This window comes from Acinonyx jubatus, chromosome A1 (assembly GCF_027475565.1).
Source record: "Acinonyx jubatus isolate Ajub_Pintada_27869175 chromosome A1, VMU_Ajub_asm_v1.0, whole genome shotgun sequence".
NCBI lineage: Eukaryota > Metazoa > Chordata > Mammalia > Carnivora > Felidae > Acinonyx > Acinonyx jubatus.
Genome location: NC_069380.1, coordinates 131,114,387 through 131,130,624, shown reverse-complemented (window position 1 = coordinate 131,130,624; position 16,238 = coordinate 131,114,387). Strand labels below are relative to the sequence as shown.

At 36.0% G+C, this 16,238-nt stretch overlaps 2 protein-coding genes across 6 annotated transcripts in view; one reads left to right on the top strand and one right to left on the bottom strand.

Moving 5' to 3' along the window:
- Window positions 1-10,648, top strand: part of SGTB (small glutamine rich tetratricopeptide repeat co-chaperone beta) — a 49,365-nt gene extending 38,717 nt beyond the window's left edge. The window contains exons 7-11 of one of the 2 annotated variants that reach the window (XM_015065329.3): window positions 265-391; window positions 508-570; window positions 3,584-3,621; window positions 3,846-3,929; window positions 5,321-10,648. In XM_015065329.3, the coding sequence (XP_014920815.1) occupies window positions 265-391; window positions 508-570; window positions 3,584-3,621; window positions 3,846-3,929; window positions 5,321-5,432 (424 nt within the window). In that variant the 3' untranslated portion in view covers window positions 5,433-10,648. Of the gene's footprint in view, window positions 1-264; window positions 404-507; window positions 571-3,583; window positions 3,622-3,845; window positions 3,930-5,320 lie in introns of both variants that reach the window. The other variant, XM_015065328.3, reaches the window with a different exon arrangement.
- Window positions 9,984-16,238, bottom strand: part of TRAPPC13 (trafficking protein particle complex subunit 13) — a 37,732-nt gene continuing 31,477 nt past the window's right edge. For 2 of the 4 annotated variants that reach the window (XM_015065324.3, XM_015065326.3), the window contains 5 exons: window positions 15,647-15,780; window positions 14,174-14,372; window positions 12,637-12,737; window positions 10,369-10,519; window positions 9,984-10,249 (listed from right to left, as the gene is read on the bottom strand). In XM_015065324.3, coding sequence (XP_014920810.1) covers window positions 10,142-10,249; window positions 10,369-10,519; window positions 12,637-12,737; window positions 14,174-14,372; window positions 15,647-15,780 — 693 coding nt within the window. In that variant the 3' untranslated portion in view covers window positions 9,984-10,141. The remainder of the gene's footprint in view (window positions 10,250-10,368; window positions 10,520-12,636; window positions 12,738-14,173; window positions 14,373-15,646; window positions 15,781-16,238) is intronic. The other 2 variants (XM_015065325.3, XM_015065327.3) reach the window with 1 other exon arrangement.

Here is a 16,238-nt window from a genome sequence, read left to right as displayed (position 1 = left end):
TATTAGGCTTAAAATTGGAAGGGTAGGTAAGAGTCATTTCTAAGCATTAAATTCATGATTCATAGGACAGCCACGTTTGTCAGCAAGCAGAATAGATAAAGTCCAGACTTATGAATCTTGGAATTAGAAGGAATTTTAGTGATACTTCTGTGAATCATAGTACAGTGAATAAATTAAATGTGTAGTCTGGATTCACATTGAATACTGAGACAGATGTTTCTTTGTGATGTTCTTTAATCATATCTTATATTATATTCTTTTCAGACTGGCCCTCACTGCCATAAATAAATTCGAAGAAGCAGTTACAAGTTATCAAAAGGCATTAGATCTTGACCCTGAAAATGATTCTTACAAGTCAAATCTGAAAATAGCAGAACAGAAGTTAAGAGAGGTATCTAGTCCTGTAAGTTATTAATGCCAAATGAGGGAAATATTTTCTCTCATTCACAATTTATTAGAATCAAATTTTAGTGGTTAGAATAATTCTCAGATATAATTGTTTTACAGACAGGAACTGGATTGAGCTTTGACATGGCTAGCTTAATAAATAATCCAGCCTTCATTAGTATGGTGAGTATATTTCCTTTTCTGCTCTGCTGGCTGTTTTCCATAGAGTTATATGGTTCCCAAACTTGAAGAAACAAATAGGGGAGCTTTTGTAGAGGTGGTGGGGGTAACAGCAGTAGAATGGTCATATAATGCTCTGGCTCAGGTATGGATCTCTTTATGAGAAAGCCATGGATGGACTTTAGGAAGCCCATGGATTCCCTGAAATTGTATATAAAAATTTGTATACATGTACGTATATGCATTTTTCTAAAGAGAACTGTTTTTTTTCATCTGATTGGTGAAGGGGTCTGCAAATCTACAAAAGATTAAAAACAACTCTTTTACATGAAAGCGGCCTTAGGAAGATCCCTAATAATGGAGGTCTGATCTAAGGAGTTTGGCTGTGGTGGTTCCCTAAGCTCTCCTCTCAACATGGCCTGCTTCCTTCCTTTCATAAGAGTTTATTTGAACTTTTAGTATAATTCTCCTTTGTATGTACTTCATCCTACAAAACAACAAAATCACTCATGGATCTTTTTGAAAACATATATGTTCTGGTCCAAAATGTGGAAACTCTGATTTCATGGGTCAGGGATATTACCTGGGTAATCTGTAATATTTCTGGCTGAGAATCATTCATTCCACCACATGCCATGCCCTTGGAAGGGCACGGTACTACTTGTATTCGCCTTTGGTTCCTTCAAAAAATGTTGTCATGCATCCACAAAAATCTTCATTTGAATTGAAAGGCATGGAGGGCTCATTCCCAGTGAGTTAAAGAAGTCTTTTGAACATTTAGTAGGTTTGTAGCAATTGGTAGTTGAAATCTTTGTAGACAGTAGTTAATTACGACTTGCAAATAATTCAGGAACTCTCTTCAAGTCTCAGGATTGAGCCCATCAAATTTAAGTTGGTCTTCCGGTTTACATGTCAACAATTATATGTCTCTTTGTAGGTTTTGTGACATTTTTAAGCATTGTTACTCATTTGCGGGTGTCGGGCTATGCTCTTGTAGCAGGATGTGAAAATGGATTTCTTATACTTTCAGATTTGGTTTAGCCCTCGAGACGCTGTGCACCAAAGTGAAGTGTTGCAAAAGGTGCGGGTAAAAAACATACTGTGTGACTTGTATAAAGAGTCAGGTTGATAGAGAGTCAGGCTTTTTGGAGAAAGCTATTGAAGTTACAAAGCCCTTTTTCATGTATGAGGGAAGTAAAGGGCTGCCTTCCTCTCTAGCCCACAGAGAAAAGGCTTTTCTGGCCTTCTTAGAGAGCTTTCCAAATGGCCCTCAGTTTGGAAGACAGTAGACTGGGGTCTGACATGCCAGCTAAAGAAGGCTGTATGGTTTAGGAAGTAACTGTACTGAAGCCAGTGGAGGGGAGATGTGTTTCCTGTGGACCAAGGTGAGCACATGTGCTCATAAGATAGTCCTGTGTGAATCTGCCCAGAAAGGTTTCCAATACAGAGCCTCAGACTAGAGGGCTGTGAAGAACCTGGGAGTACAGTGTTCTTCATACTGTCCTTCCAGAAAATTAATTACCTTTTTCAGAGAATGGACGAGAAATGCCCAGATTGGTGGGGGTGGGGGAAGTTTCTGCAGGACCTCAAAAGTGCCGCTATAGAGAACCAGAGTAGTTTTAAACAACTTGCACACCCACTGAGCACAGGTGCAGAACCACTGAGCTAGTACCAGTCATCAAAGAATTTGCCTGCACCTGTGACTCTCTTCCTTCCCACAGAGCCAGGACTCTTGCCTAACAAGCTGGGAGAAGAGGCATAGAGGCACTGTGGTGAAAAAAGAGCAGGCAACTGGCCCACCTCTAGTAGGCCCACGTTTGGGAGGTGAAACGTTTTGCCTGTAAATGAATTTTATGTACTTGGTTATTACAGTGAGCAAGAAGTGAATTCCGGAGGTTGTTTTCTACCTTAGAGTGACTAGAGGACTGCATACTTCAAAGTGGCCAGAAAAGCTCTAGCATCTCCTCTGTATCTCTTCTACGTCCCAGAAACTAGAAGAGGGTGAACTGCTTTTGCAGAATCAGATAAAAAGGTCTGTGAAAGGAGCACCTGGGTGTCTCGTTCAGTTAAGCATTCTACTCTTGATTTCAGCTCAGGTCATGATCTCACGGTTTTTGAGTTAGAACCCCACATCAGGCTTTGTGCTAACAGCACAAAGCCTGCTTGGGATTCTCTCTCTCTGTCTCTCTGTGCCCTTCTCCCACTCATGCTCTTTCTTGCTCTCTATCAAAATAAACTAAAAAAAAAAAAAAAAAAAAAAAGATTGTGAAATGAAATGCTTTATATTTATAGCTTATAAATCCTGGTTTTCCTGCGTAATGTCCATAGCACTCATGCGTTGGTACCAGAAGCACCAATCCTGAAACTTGAGGAGAGTTATTGAATTGTTGGCAAGTCTAACAGTTCTCTTTATGGTAATGAGAGCACGTGATGACTTCTCCCAACACCTTGTTTAGGGTCAGTGAATGAAAAATTGCTGTCTACAAAGATTTAGACTCCATTTAAATTTTACATGAACATTGTTGATGGAACAAATTTGAGGCAAAAAAAATTGTTATGCTTTCAAAACGAAAAGTTATACAAGTGAATGCATGAATGAATAGAATTCTCCTCCTACTGTAAGCACAGGAACGATTAATACTGCTGAGCCCCATGGAGCAAGGTCACATCTCCTAGAGTCCTCTTTTGAAGGAGACCCTCAAGGGTAGAAGATTCTTTAGCCATACTTTTAAAGTTTTTATTTTTCCTGTTGGCTTTATTGATCTGGTCAGTAGTAGGAAGTAAACTGGTTAGTTTATTATAGTGTGTGTAACCTCTTTATCCTTGCAATATACTTTCACTGCCATTTTTTCTAGTACTTCTCTATTTTTTACATTTCCACTTCGTTGAGTATGCTAAAACTCTAGAAAATGTTACTATATACTGGTTTTGCTTTCATTCTTTTTTTTCCAAGTCTTTGTTAAAGACCCATAAATATTAACTGCCTTTAATGGGAAATGCCGCTTTTCAATTCCAGGCAGCAAGTTTAATGCAGAATCCTCAAGTTCAGCAGCTGTAAGTATATTTTCCCTTTCCACCTACCTGCCAGGTTCCTAATTTGAGCACATCACCACCAAAATGATAAGTGATAAATGATAGATAAATGCCAATTAGAACTGATAGCCATGCACATTTGACCTATCTTCCTACACAGTGCGGGTATATTTAGCTGATTTCTCCTTAGTCGGCTTGTTAAGAATATATACCAATCCTAGTGATCTATCTTTTGCCTATTCTAGAATGTCAGGAATGATGACAAATGCCATTGGGGGACCTGCTGCTGGAGTTGGAGGCCTAACTGACCTGTCTAGCCTCATCCAAGCGTAAGTGTTACTTAAATACAAATAGTAAAAAAGTTTATGTTTTACAGCTTGCCTCTAAAGTGAGAGGACCAGGGTTTCCTTTTTAAAATTTTCTTTCACTGTTCATATCAGTGACCTCAGTAGTTATGCAATCTAGAGAAGTTTATAAATCGGAATTTTCAGACTGAAGGGCAGAAATCCAGAAGATCTGGATCCATGAAAAAGTTTTCTGGCAGATTTGAATAGGTACTCAAGGATGTAGATGAAATTCAAATATCTACTCAAAGAATGTATTAATTTATTAATTTAGGTGTATCTAAAAATCACATATTACATTTATTAATGTTCCAACAATGTAGGAAACCATTTCATTTGAACTTTTCAGTGCATATGTCATCACTAAAGATACTTCTTGCATCTTCTCGTTACTTGAGCACACTACCTTCACTTCCACCCAAGTTACTTTTTTTTTAGTGTTTATTTATGTATTTTGAGATAGAGCAAGCATGTGAGTGGGGGAGGGACAGAGAGAGAGACAATCTCAAGCAGGCTCTGTCAGCACAGAGCTCAATTGAGGCTCGATCTCCCAAACCGTGAATTCATGGCCTGAGCTAAAATCAAGAGGTGGATGCTTAAGCGACCGAGCCACCCAGGTGCCCCAAGATACTCTACTCTTTGAATTGATTTTTCAATCTGTGTGTCATGTTGTCACTGGAAATGTTATATGAAGACACAAATAGCATTTCCTTTTTTTTTTCAATATATGATATTTATTGTCAAATTGGTTTCCATACAACACCCAGTGCTCATCCCAAAAGGTGCCCTCCTCAATACCCATCACCCACCCACCCCTCCCTCCCACCTCCCATCAACCCTCAGAGCATTTCCTTTTTTGATCACAACCATGTTACCCCTTAGAATATTGCATTTCAACAGTGATCTTTAAGTGGCATGATTATAGTGATATGTAACACTTGTAATTGAGGGTTACACACTCAGGAATTTGTATTACATTTCTTTGCCTTTGTAAAAATCAGTTCTCTTAGGTGACATACAGGTGACCAGAATGGGTATGACAGCTATCATACCTGATGACAAGAGAAATTGTATTTGAGCACATACAATGAAAGCATGTACTTTTCAGCCCTTAGCTTATTTGTTGTGTGGATTATATGCATTTCAGGGAGTCACTTTTTAGCATGGGTGTTTTGTTCCTTATAAAGAACACTGTGCTGTAATAATGCTATATGGAGGCATTGGTAAACTTGAAGATACTAAAGCCATGATTCTAAAAGTTGTTTTTATAGAAAAGGTTCCCTCTGAGTAATACCCACATCCTCTGCAGTTCTTTTTGCATGGGTATTATGTGACTGGAAATTCGTAATTCATACCACTTTGCCTCTTTACTACAGGGGACAGCAGTTTGCTCAGCAGATACAGCAACAGAATCCTGAACTTATAGAGCAACTTAGAAATCACATCCGGAGCAGATCATTCAGCAGCAGTACTGAAGAACATTCCTGACTTGACCAGGGACCCTAGCCCAGAGCACAAATGATTATGGCTCTTAAATGTTTGCTGTAGATAGTGGCCAAAACAAAGACACCTAAAGAATCAATCTGTCTAGATGATAGGTTTATCATAAACAGACTTGAACATGACTCCTTTGTAAACAAATGATCATTAGCCCTGTTGAGTGCCAGTATAGTACTGAACAGGGTTCCATTTTCAAATCAAATCATCATCATCATATTTGTATATTAGACCTAATAGCAGAGTATATTTATTGAACAGTAGCGCTGTGTATTGGCAAGTTCTCTAGCTCCAAATTCCCTTAAGCAGGCTTTTTTGAAAGATGGGGATGACCAAGAGGAAAGGTTTCTCATGCTGATTCAGGAGAAATATACAGCCATGGAACAGCATGTTTGGAGAGAAGAAATTTGTTGCCTAGTTTTAGCTCTGATAGTGCTATCAGTACTGAATATCTATCACAGGGGCCAGTACTGTCCTTAATGCTGCTTGGTCTGATGCGGAACAAGGAATACTAAGAGCTGGTGAGAAGCAGCATTTGGTGCAAGGGCTGTTTTGAAATGAAAAATAGATGCTGTGAATGTACAGAAGGTGAAAGTAGGATGTTCAGGTTGTTTGCATAGTTCTTAACCAATCTTGCCTGCAGTTTGATCTTGATAACGTTAGCATGGCCAATTACTCTAAGTACATAATCAAATACATTTAGAAATCCTTAATGGTACTGGTTAGGTCCATTGTATAACTATTCAATTTAACTAGCACAATTTCCCCAATGGTGATCTTACCATGGAAACTCTTAAATATATTTACATTTAAATAAGCCAGTGGTTTGATTCTCAAGTTAAGGATTTTCTAAGTGGCATTTAATTATGTGCCTATAAATACTGATTTTTAAAAACTAATTATTTGATGGCTTATAAAAAGCTTCTATCACTAACATTGCTTGTTCATATAAACCTTTGCTATAATTTGGCTTGGCATGTTGCTTTTATGCTTCATCTTAATTTGATGCAATGTAAACATAACAGGGACTTAAAATATTTTATGGACATCAGATCATAGTAGTTAATGAAGAGATATGGCATTAAGTATTAATGGCATGACTCTACAGTGATGAGAGACCATTTTAACTAGAATTTTTGTTAATTATGAAATTGGTAAAGTTGGGTGAACACATAATCATTTCACAAGTGTTGTGAGAGAAAACTGAAAAATTAAGTAGTATAAAATTAACTCAGTAATACTCATGATGATGAAGGCCTTACTATAACTGTTCTCCTCAAAAGACTAATAATGTGGTATCTACAAGGTTAAAAATCAACTCTTCCTTTCTTCCTCTTGTGAGATTAGAACAGTGGTTCTGTAATTTCACTGTAAGAATTAAAAATGCAGATCCAGAGCCACACTTTCCATTTTTATTTAATAGGTCCTATAGTTACGCCTAGGAATCACCATTTTAAACAGCATCCTACACGGTTCTGATGTAGGTCTAAGGACTCTAATTTAGAGTAACGGTAAGTTAGAGATTTCTCCTCAGACCAGCAAATACTTCACTGCCTGTGCTCAGCTTACAGGGAAAACCCATAGGAATCTACAGTCTGGCCAGAGAAGAGCAGGACTTAAATTTTAGGCCCTCTGAATTCAATATCCTGTATTCCATTTAAACCAACTTTATTGTTCATGAGGTTAAATTCAACTCCTAGTGTTCAAGCATAATACAGAATGAAGTACTAACTATTCACATGAAAGGACTGTGCTGAAAACAAAAGTGAAACCTGATCCACAATTAAAAATTAGCTACTCTTGGGGTACTTGGCTGGCTGAGTCCCTACAGCATGTGACTCTTGATCTCAGGATCATGAGTTCAAGCCCCACGTTGGGTATAGAGCTTACTTAATTAAAAATAGCTACTCTTATCCAGTGGTAAGAGAAAGTTTCTAGCAAAACTATCTTGGTATATTAAAATGCTTTTAGATCAGTAAAACTGGTAAGCCTTTAGTTGACTATGAAAATCGAGAAAATGCAAATCAACAGTACCAAAAGTGAAAGAGGGAATATCACTGCAGCCCTCCAGACTTTAAAGGGTAATCAGAAAATACAGTGACCAACTCTAGGCCTATATATTGGACAACTTACATTAAACACACAAATTCCCTGTAAGATAAAAGCTACCAAAGCTCAGTAAGGAAATAGATAAATCCCCCAGCAGAGCAAGCTATAGGGCCAGATGATTCCAATGGTAAATTTTGCGAAACACTTAATGGAAGCAATACTATCAATTCTACACTATCAGAAAACAGAAAAAGAGAAAATACTTCTGACTCATTTTATTTAGCTATTACTATTACTCTGATACCAAAATCAGACCAAGGCATTATAAGGAAAACCATTTTAAAACAATGTCTTGATTTGCTAATATCTTTAGCTGGGACAGCCATTCTTTTACATGAAGAGCTGGTGTATTTCTTCCATTTCAACTTTCTGATCTGTTTCTTGGCTGTTATACCACCTATAACAAATTCACTGTAAGTATCTGTCCACTTACCTGGATTTTTGCTCTCTAGATACCTTCATCACTTTGGAATCATTGCATTGCAAATTATTTCAAGAAAGTTTTGTGTCATTGGACTGTGCTAAGAAATTATAAGGAATGCCCCAAATACTATACTGGCTGGTGTGGAACAAGAAAACATTGAATCTTTATATACATTCCCCTTAGGAATGACTGGCTTCCATTAACCACATTTCATTGTTGTAGCTATAGCAGTTATGATGCTATGTAAAACCTAAAAGGTCCTTTTTATGCAAATGCCATTTTCATTTAATATACCAAATTGTTTACCTAATTTTTATAATATGATTTAAACAGATCCCTTCCAAGATGACGTTATCTAACCTTTACTTAAGGAATGGACGATGTTTATCATAAAAAGAGAGTTTATAATTAGATCAAATTATATAGCAGATTCCAAAAGACCATTATATGTTACTTTTAAAATCTGGAACAATGAAACACAAGGTTCAGTCATGAGAGGATACTTGAAAAGCAATCAAAATACACAGTGACTATCAAGTCTTATCATTTAATCAGTCTTACTCATTCTGGAAGACAGACTTCAACTTTACACTGCTTTTACTTTATTTTGCACAGATTTCATTATTAGTGCAACTTAAGGGGCAAATCTCATTCTGAATATAGCTTTCACTTTGGACCAAATAATTTGTCATGGCAATAAATAATTATGCATTTAAGAAAAACAAATTTTTGTATTTGACTTAATACCTCTAACAGTTAAGCAATTCTATATACATTCTTGAATTTCAACTTACCAAAATAAGTTTTTATTTAACAGCATAAGCTTTTGTTGTCCTTACAAAATATTGAAACTTACTATATTCATGTTGCAAAGTTGTTTACAATCTTTTTTTTAAAAATGTTTTTATTTATTTTTGAGAGATAGAGCAAAAGCGGGAGAGGTGCAGACAGAGAAGAAGACACAGAATCCAAAGCAGGCTCCAGGCTCTGAGCTGTCAGCACAGAGCCGCACATGGGACTTGAACTCACAGACCTCGAGATCATGATCTGAGCTGAAGTTGGACACTTAACCGACTGGGCCGCTCAGGAGCCCCTCAAAGTTGTTTACAATATTAACTTTCTCACTGTTTTGTTCCTGACATAAGTAAATCAGTGTGATTACATCTACAGATAGTTTTGTAGTAGTAATGCATGACTTAGAGTTCAAAATCAAATATCAGAAGGTAGAAATCCTTTCAATATGCCTTATGAAAATAAGTCACTTGTTTTTCAATATGAAAAAAAACCCAGGACTTTCTGGCTTTGAGTTAGAAAATTATCAGGTTTCTTAGTTAAAAGTTAATAGAGTAATCAACAATTCAAGAAATTAAGCCAATTCTGATCTGCTGTTAGTAACTGAAATTTAGATCTGTTTATACGTACATACAAACAGATACATACAAATATAGTAACTTTGAAAACACTAGGAGAACTCATACTGTGTTTGCAATATAAGGTTACACAGGGACTACTCTAGTTGTTTTATTTACTTATTATTTTTACTATAGTTTTCAACTTTTGCTGCTGACTGAGGAGTTAGGGGAAAAATGGACTAATTGAAAAGTTTTAAATAGAGTATTATAATAATCTAAAGTTTTAAGAAACAGTTCTATATTCTAAGTCAAGGTCAGCAAACTATGGCCTGCGGGCCAAATCTGGCCAGTTGCCTGTTTTTGTAAATACTGCTGTGCTCTTTTTGCCTACTGGCTGCTCTCCTACTATAACAGCAAAGCTAAGAATTTTCAACAGAAACCACATTCCCTGCAAAGACAAATATTTAGTATCTGTCCCTTTACATAAAATGTTTGCTAACCCCTGTTCCAGATACTTGCTAGGGGTAAATGGCCTCAAATACAGAGCTTTTGGAGAACAAAGTCCAGTGGTGAGAAATGAAATCAAATAGGAGATGTAGAGAAAATGTACAAATATTCTTTTAGAATATAACTCATAAGATAAAATCAGTAGATGGCTGTTTTCAAAACAAATATTTAATATTTTAACTTTTGCAGGAAAGAAATTTAAATAATAGATACTTATTTTTGTTGGAGACTCGATCATTTCACAAAGGTGACAGAGATACAGAAAGTTCTGTTAAACTCAATGAAAAGCAGAACACTGGAAATTTTCTTCAGCTCTCCACTTTGATGGCCGAAGATACCACACAGACCTGTGCGATGTCATCATATTCATATGTTCTCTTTAAGAACGTGTCAGTTAGTCTTAAGCCGGAGACACTCTATTGAGAGAAAGATACCGGTGTAAAGTTTCATTCATTGGTAATTTATCAGAGGAGAAAAATGGAAATAGTAAATGACCACTGGTTAACAGTCCCCAAATACTGAAAAGATAGCGCACCTGCAGTCCCTGTACTGAAGACAGGAGAGTAAGGGCAAGGCAGAGAGAGGAACTTGGATGTAGCTTTCCAAGCTGTCTTCCTGAAATGCCACACCAGTGGATAGAATTGGTATTGCACATTTCCAAAACCAGATCCATAGTCCTTTCACTGCTGGAGGAATCAGAAAGACAGGAATAAATCTTGTTCCTTTCACAAAGTGGTTCTGTGATATTTCTTCCACTAGTGCCAATGAATTTGTTTTCGGGATGTCCAGAAGAATAAAAGTGGAATCAGAAATAAGCTATAATGTCGTTTTTATTTCACTTGAGACAATCAGGAAAATGAAAGATATGGCGTCTTCTAGGGTTTAAAGCACTGAGACTGATCTGCCTGTCTGGATATAAGCCTTCTGATTCTATTATTGAATCCTGGCTCCCTGGTGCTGATCTGTTGGCAGCTTTGCCATTTCTCTGGGAAACTTCCAGACATCTGTGTCTCACCTTGTTGCTATGCTTCCTTCCTATTTCTGTTAAGTATTCTACAGGAAAGACAAAGATAAACTGAGCCTTTTGCTATTTAATCTATGTTCCTTTACCCTGCAGATAAAACGACAGACAAGATTTCTAAGTAAATACTATCCACGTTTGTTCAGTGTTCATGTGAAAAGACTGCTTCTGCTTATAACTGATAGCACCAGTTTAGCTTAAACATGTAAAGTTAAAAATAACTTTCAATGAAGGTATACACTTTTTTTTTTTTTTTTTTTAAATTACCAAAGGCTCATAGTAAAAAATAGTCCTCTGGCTCTACCACCATTTCTGACCACACTCAACTGTTTGACCTCTTTTTATCCTCTCATAGTTGGCTCCATATTTTAAATATTTAAATTGCAATTTATACATTCTTTCACATACTCATTTAATGATATTTAGCTTTATATGTATCTATCTCTGCAACAAACATTTGAAGTATCCATTATGTGCCATCGACCAGGTTAGATGCACTACATGAATTTTGTCAGTACATTTCACAAAAAGCAGTGGTGGGGGTCCTATTTTTATAGATAAGGAAACTGAAGATCTAAGTAACAGGTGGTTTTTAGAAAACTTCAATCACCTAACATGAATTTTATTTTTTACAGTGGTTTGTCATTTGGTCATTGATTTGCTATACCTCAAAAAATTTAAACAAAAAATCCAAAAGCACACTTATACACAAAGGGTTTTCACCCCATGTGAGTTGCTGTTTACTGAACTCCAATGACATGGCAGGCAGTGCATTTACAATGCTAGGGAAGACATGGTCCCTTCTGTTGAATAATGCACAATTTAGTAAAGAGAAACTAAAAACCACAGCAATACATGAGTGTCACTAAAAAACTATATTAAAATTTGCTGTGACAGAAAGGAATGATTAACCGTGTGGGAGGGTCACTAGCTTCAGAGGGAGGGAGTATTTTTATAATTGTCATGGATGGGTATTTCCTGTATCAAAGTTGGAATGGATATGGAATTTTAAAAGATTATACATTCAGACTATGTGCATTGGGATTCATCACTGCAATAGTAGCAAAGTGCCACAACGAATAATACATCCCAAGTAGTAATAGAGGTTGTACCAAAAGTGATAGGACTGGACTTTAATCCTCAGTTTTGTTGGTTTCAAAGCCCTGTGCTCTTTGCATCCCAATAGCTAGATTATACTCTCTATTATAAGGCTCTATTTTCCAATCTATAATTAAGTGACCCCTTGTATTAAATTTGTGACAAAGTACTTTCTTAATACTAAAGATAAAATTCAGGTATAAGTATGCCTCAGAAAAATCTATCTTACAATGTTAAATCTGTAATGTATCATTCCATAAGAATGTACTAGTTTATGTTTTAATAATCTGAAGTGTGAGGAAGTGCAAAAAATGAAAACAGCATGGGCTCTCAAGTCAAATACACCTGGTTTCAAATTCTGGCCCCATCTTTTCTAGCTCTCTCAGCTTGACTAAGTTACTTAACCTCTGAATTGGCTTTGTATTGCATAAAATGTGATTAATTCATATCTACCTCGTAGGGTACAATGCATGAAGGAAATAAAATACAGAAAATGCCTAATAAAGTAAGACCTCAAAATATGTAATATATACAGTTAGCAGATGAAGAACTTTACAGTATTCAACATCAACCTCAGAGAAGGCTGTTTGTCAAGGAGAAACTTGAGAGCATAGTCAAAAGATTTTAATTCTCTTTGATGCAGGTGAGGGGGAAAGGACACTCATCCAGAAACACTGCCATTACCTGCAGTTTGTTATTTTACAGGTAATATGAAAAGGTTCTTCTAGGTTTACAGTATCAGGGATTGCCTCCAAAGACAACCTAACGTCTCCATAACCTGGAGCCTAGGAGAAAAAGCAACACAGTTAGCACACATCTATTAACAAAACTTTCCCACTTTAATAAAGGTGCCACATCAGCAAATTCATTCAACAGTTGTGGATCTCCAAGCTGATGTTCAGGAAAAATAATTCACAGTCATTCTAACTTCTTTTTTCTTTTTTTTTCTTTTCATCCTAACTTCTTTTGCTGCCATTGATTGCCTGTGGAACAATACTATGGACTCTGACTGTGTTTGCTATAAATACTTCATGTTCAGTAGAGTTCAAATGAATCTCAGAGGTAAAAACTCAGTAAAGAAATTTCAATAGGTCTGATCTTAAAGGGATGCTTTCCAAAGATCCTGCAGCTTATACATATATAACTCTAAAAAGAAGGTTATTGCCTAAGCAGAAAAAGTAAGATTGTCTTGAAAAGATCCAGGAAAAAAATACATGTCTGTTCACAAGACACTCAAGCAGGGAAAAGACCACAGAAGCATCAAAGCCTGGAACATCCATGGCAAGATGATAGCTAATGCTGTATTTTATTTTATTATTTTTATTATTATTTTTTTTAACTTTTTAATGTTTATTTTTGAGAGAGAGAGAGAGACAGAGCACAAGCTGGGGAGGGGCAGAGAGAGAGGGAGACACAGAATCTGAAGCAGGCTGCAGGCTCTGAGCTGTCAGCACAGATCCAACATGGGGCTCGAACTCACGTACCATGAGATCATGACCTGAGTCGATGTCAGACACTCAACCGACTAAGCCACCCGGGCTTCCCTTAACTGCTATATTTTAAATCAGGCCCAGTGACAATCTTTCTTTTTCCAATTATTACCTGACATAGTGAAAGAAAAGTAATTTTTAAAGAATATATCACAGCAGTTAATATTCAGCATAAAGGGATGATTCTGTAGCATAGTTTCACTAGCACAAAAGAAAGAAGATCGGGACCCATCCCTGCTTTAAGAGCAGAAATTAGGAAAAGTATCCAAATAATGCTTATAAGACAACCTTAATGGAACTCACTCTCTGAATTTTAGATGACTCGGATTCTAAAAATCTTTTAAAAAGTCTGAACTGAGTTGGTGAATGTAGTAAGTCCAAGAGTTGCAGAACACTGCAAAAAAGCCTTTTATGTAGTGGAAGTCAGATGAACAGTGAGCATGAAATACTACAGGAGGGAAAAATTGGTAAGTAGTAATTTACTTTCTGTTTAGTAGAGTAACAAACCATGTATTATGGATAAATTAATATTTGAACATTTTTCATCCATCTCAATATGAATTTTCTACCTAGAAATCAGTAAAATTATTAGTCTTTTATCTCTTATTTACTGGTAATAATAATACCTTTTACAAGTGCTGATTTTTAGTAATACACCTAGGAAAATTTAGGTTGGTCTATCTGCCCCTCCCATCCCCCAAAACCCCCTCCAGTGTTTTTTCCAGACTCACCATTCGTTGAAGTTGACTGGTCTGTAATCTTCCCCTTTCACCTAGATTTGTTTTCCACACTATATCCAGTTTTCCAATTACTGTTACTCCTTTAATGATGCCTGCTTTTTCTGCAAACTCCTTCTTGGGTTTTAGGCAGTACAAATACTGGCGTGTATCCATTGGTTGCAAATAAGCTCTTGACCCAAATGTAGTTACACTGAGACGGGTGGAGAGAGAGAGATGGAGAAAATTCTCTAAAGTCTTAAAAGAAAAACCATGGCTGTGATTTTTCTTCTGGACGGGAACTGCATGATTTACCATTTCAACACAAATGAAAAAGGACTTGAACTGAGAAGATTTACTTTTCTTTAAATGTTTCAGTTGATATGGAAAACCTTTAGTTCTTTCTTTAAAACAGAATGCAATGTATTACCTAAAATACTGGATATGTATCAATTAACTGAAAAAATGTGACAGAAATCAGAACCTAAAGTATCCTGTCCCTTTTTCTAAAATTATCAAGGAAAATAGTTTAGAATAAGAAGAAACATACCACTGTAAACTAAGTGATCATTTGTAAAATGAACCAAAAGATTAGGGAAAGAATGAAGTTACTGTTTTCCTCAGTGGGGATATGGGAGGCTACAAACTTTACTCAATTTAACCACCATAATAAGATAGAAGTAAATTTTTCATCGATGAACAAAATCAGTTACTTTCTGCAGTGATTACCTTCTTATTCATATTAATATCAACTCTGTATTTATTTATTCTTCCTCTTTTAAATTATCTATAGAAAGACATATATATTTCATTTCTGCAAAAAAACCTACATTGTCTCTTCCTATGTCCACTCCTTTTAATGTTGAGAATATTCTTAAAACTCATCCTTCATTTTTATCCTTTCTAGCCTCTCCATCATTTCTTCCCATGCCTCAGTTTTATCATATGCAGGAAAGGATGAACAGTTTCATATTTACCTCACTGAATTATTATAAAAATTACAAGACTATGTTTCAAACAGTAAAACATAAAATGCAAATGGCTAGGATCTTTATAATTGTATGTGGAAGGAGGAATGAATGGGTGAAGCACAGGAGATTTTTAGGGCAATGAGAGTATTTTGTCTAATACAGTAGTGGGGGCTGAATGTCATTACATTTGTCAAAACCCACAAAATGTATGACACAAAAAAATGAACCCCGAATGTGAATTATGGACTGTAATTAATAAAAGTGTCATCAATTCGGCTCATCAATTGTAACAAATGTGCCACATTAAAACAAGATGTAAAAACTGGGAACTATGAGCAGGGACAGGGGCATGTGGGAACTTTGCTTTCTAATCAATTTTTCTGTGAACATAAGACTTAACTAAGAAAAATAAAGTCTATTAATTAAAAGGAAAATTATAAACCACCCAAGAGTAACAAATGTTAGAAAAGTTCAGATACTTCAAAATAAAAACAAACACTTCATAATTCATATTTACCTTTCTCCAGCTTGGCTGACTGAATTTAATTCTGCTACGTTGTACATTATAGATGGCTCCAGTGAAACTTTCTCCATAAACATGGGTGAGGTTGTAATATTCTGAATCTGGGCTTCGAGAAATACTTCATCAGTCTGGGGACATGAAAAAAATACCCACCAAAGTGTAATGGTATTTAAAACATTTATCTCAACAAAAATATCTGATCTATACGAAGAAAAAATATTAACCACAAATGTGATTAGTTCATGCCTGCAAATTAAAGTTATCATAATTAATGCAAGAAAAGAAATCTTCACCCTAACATAATTAACAGGGGCAAAGTCAAGTGTTAGTTAACTGATAACTTGTCAAACAATGGATGGGGGATAACTATATTTTTTTATCAATATCCAAAAATAGTTCTTTAACTGGAATTTCAATGACAAATATCCTAAATCTTCTAATAACTCATTAAAATGTTAAACTGTGATTTAGTAGTATGCATATACCTATGCATCTATGATTTTAGTGATATGTTAATAGAATTAGGTCATTATAATATTCCATCATATCATTAATATAGTTTCAGTGGTCACATTTTTTCAATTTA